The sequence below is a fragment of the Panthera pardus genome, unplaced genomic scaffold, assembly GCF_024362965.1.
Source record: "Panthera pardus isolate Hobbes unplaced genomic scaffold, ASM2436296v1 HiC_scaffold_4, whole genome shotgun sequence".
In the NCBI taxonomy this organism is placed as follows: domain Eukaryota; kingdom Metazoa; phylum Chordata; class Mammalia; order Carnivora; family Felidae; genus Panthera; species Panthera pardus.
The window spans coordinates 16,743,490-16,744,999 of NW_026526969.1; the positions used below are offsets into that span (position 1 = coordinate 16,743,490).

General features: G+C 64.3%; 1 protein-coding gene across 1 annotated transcript; it reads left to right on the plus strand.

Annotated features, from left to right (window-relative positions):
* The first annotated feature begins 387 nt into the window (after positions 1–387).
* Positions 388–1,210, plus strand: LOC109259676 (hemoglobin subunit alpha). The gene is made up of 3 exons (XM_019437369.2): positions 388–526; positions 642–846; positions 988–1,210. The coding sequence occupies exons 1-3, from the start codon at positions 432–434 to the stop codon at positions 1,114–1,116; spliced, it is 429 nt and encodes a 142-aa protein (XP_019292914.1). The 5' UTR covers positions 388–431; the 3' UTR covers positions 1,117–1,210.
* The last annotated feature ends 300 nt before the right edge of the window (positions 1,211–1,510 follow it).

Below are 1,510 nucleotides of genomic sequence, written 5' to 3' on the forward strand. Positions count from 1 at the left end.
CAGTGGCGGCAGGAGGGCTTGGAGGGTGTCAACTCTCATTATCTCCTTCACCTTCACGTTAACACGGACAATCTACAGCCCTTGGTCCTCGGGAAAGTCTGGGGCGAAAGCAGCTCGTTTTACTTTAGAAAATAGCCGCGCTCGCCTTCCCGACCGGCAAACAGCCCAGGTCGGGGCGGAACGTGGGTGCGCGACAGATGGGTGGGGAACCTGTGTAGGCTTCCCAGAATCACGGGGGCAGGATTGGGGAAGGCACCTCGGCCTGCGCGGAACCGGGAGAGGGAGGGCTGCCGCCGGCCCAGCGCACCTTCTGGCCCCGCGCCAGCCAATGAGCGCAGCCCGGGCAGGCGCGCCCCGCGCGCCCCGGGCATAAAGGCTCCGCGCCCTCGCGGCCCCGCACCTTCTGGTCCCGACACAGATCAGAACCAACCATGGTGCTGTCTTCCGCCGACAAGAACAACGTCAAGGCCTGCTGGGGTAAGATTGGGTCCCATGCTGGCGAATATGGCGCAGAGGCCCTGGAGAGGTGAGCACCCAACTTGCCCCTGTGGGCACCCGGCACCCGGGCTCAGCGACCCCTCGCGGTCCTTGTCCTGGCCGCCCCGCCTAACCGTGGCTCGCCCACCTCTTCCTCCCGGCAGGACCTTCTGCTCCTTCCCCACCACCAAGACCTACTTCCCCCACTTCGACCTGAGCCACGGCTCCGCCCAGGTCCAGGCCCACGGCCAGAAGGTGGCCGACGCGCTGACGAAGGCCGTGGCCCACATAAACGACCTGCCTAACGCCCTGTCGGATCTGAGCGACCTGCACGCGTACAAGCTGCGTGTGGACCCCGTCAACTTCAAGGTGAGCACCGGGCTGGGGGACATCTGCGGTGGAGGGCTCGTCGGACCCTGCTGGCAGGAGGGTAGAGTCCTTTGGGTTCCAGAAGGTGGAGTGCGGGCAGCCGCGTCCGCCGACGCCCCCTGACGTCCCCCCTCCCCGCAGTTCCTGAGCCACTGCCTGCTGGTGACCCTGGCCTGCCACCACCCCGAGGAATTCACCCCCGCCGTCCACGCCTCCCTGGACAAGTTCTTCAGCGCTGTGAGCACCGTGCTGACCTCCAAATACCGTTGAGTGAAGCCGGGGCGATCGTCCTGAGGGCCCGGGGCCTCTTGGGCTCCGGGCACCCGAACTTCCTGATCTTTGAATAAAGTCTGAGTGGGCTGCAGCCTCTGTCTTCTTTGTGGCTGGCCTTCGTGTCTTGTCGTGGAGGGGGGTGAGGTTGGGGGTGGGGGTGGGGGTGGGGGTGGGGGAGCGGTGATTCTCCTCCACTGGTACCAGGGACCTCTCTGACTTCGGAGGGAGAGGGCAGGGGAGTAAGGCTGATGCTTCCAGGAATGTGCTGAACCCTGTTCAGGCCTGGGAAGGGCCAGACTTCCAAGGGTCCCTCTCTGGGGTGAGAGGTAGGGGAGTCTTAAGATTGCCACCTTCTTTTGAAGTCTAACACCCATTAAACAGTCTAGATCAA

Coding starts and splice junctions, on each gene's coding strand:
- LOC109259676 (XM_019437369.2), top strand. CDS start 432: ATGGTGCTGTCTTCCGCCGACAAGAACAACGTCAAGGCCTGCTGGGGT. Junction 527..641: donor GGCGCAGAGGCCCTGGAGAG/GTGAGCACCCAA, acceptor TCCTCCCGGCAG/GACCTTCTGCTCCTTCCCCA. Junction 847..987: donor TGGACCCCGTCAACTTCAAG/GTGAGCACCGGG, acceptor CCCTCCCCGCAG/TTCCTGAGCCACTGCCTGCT.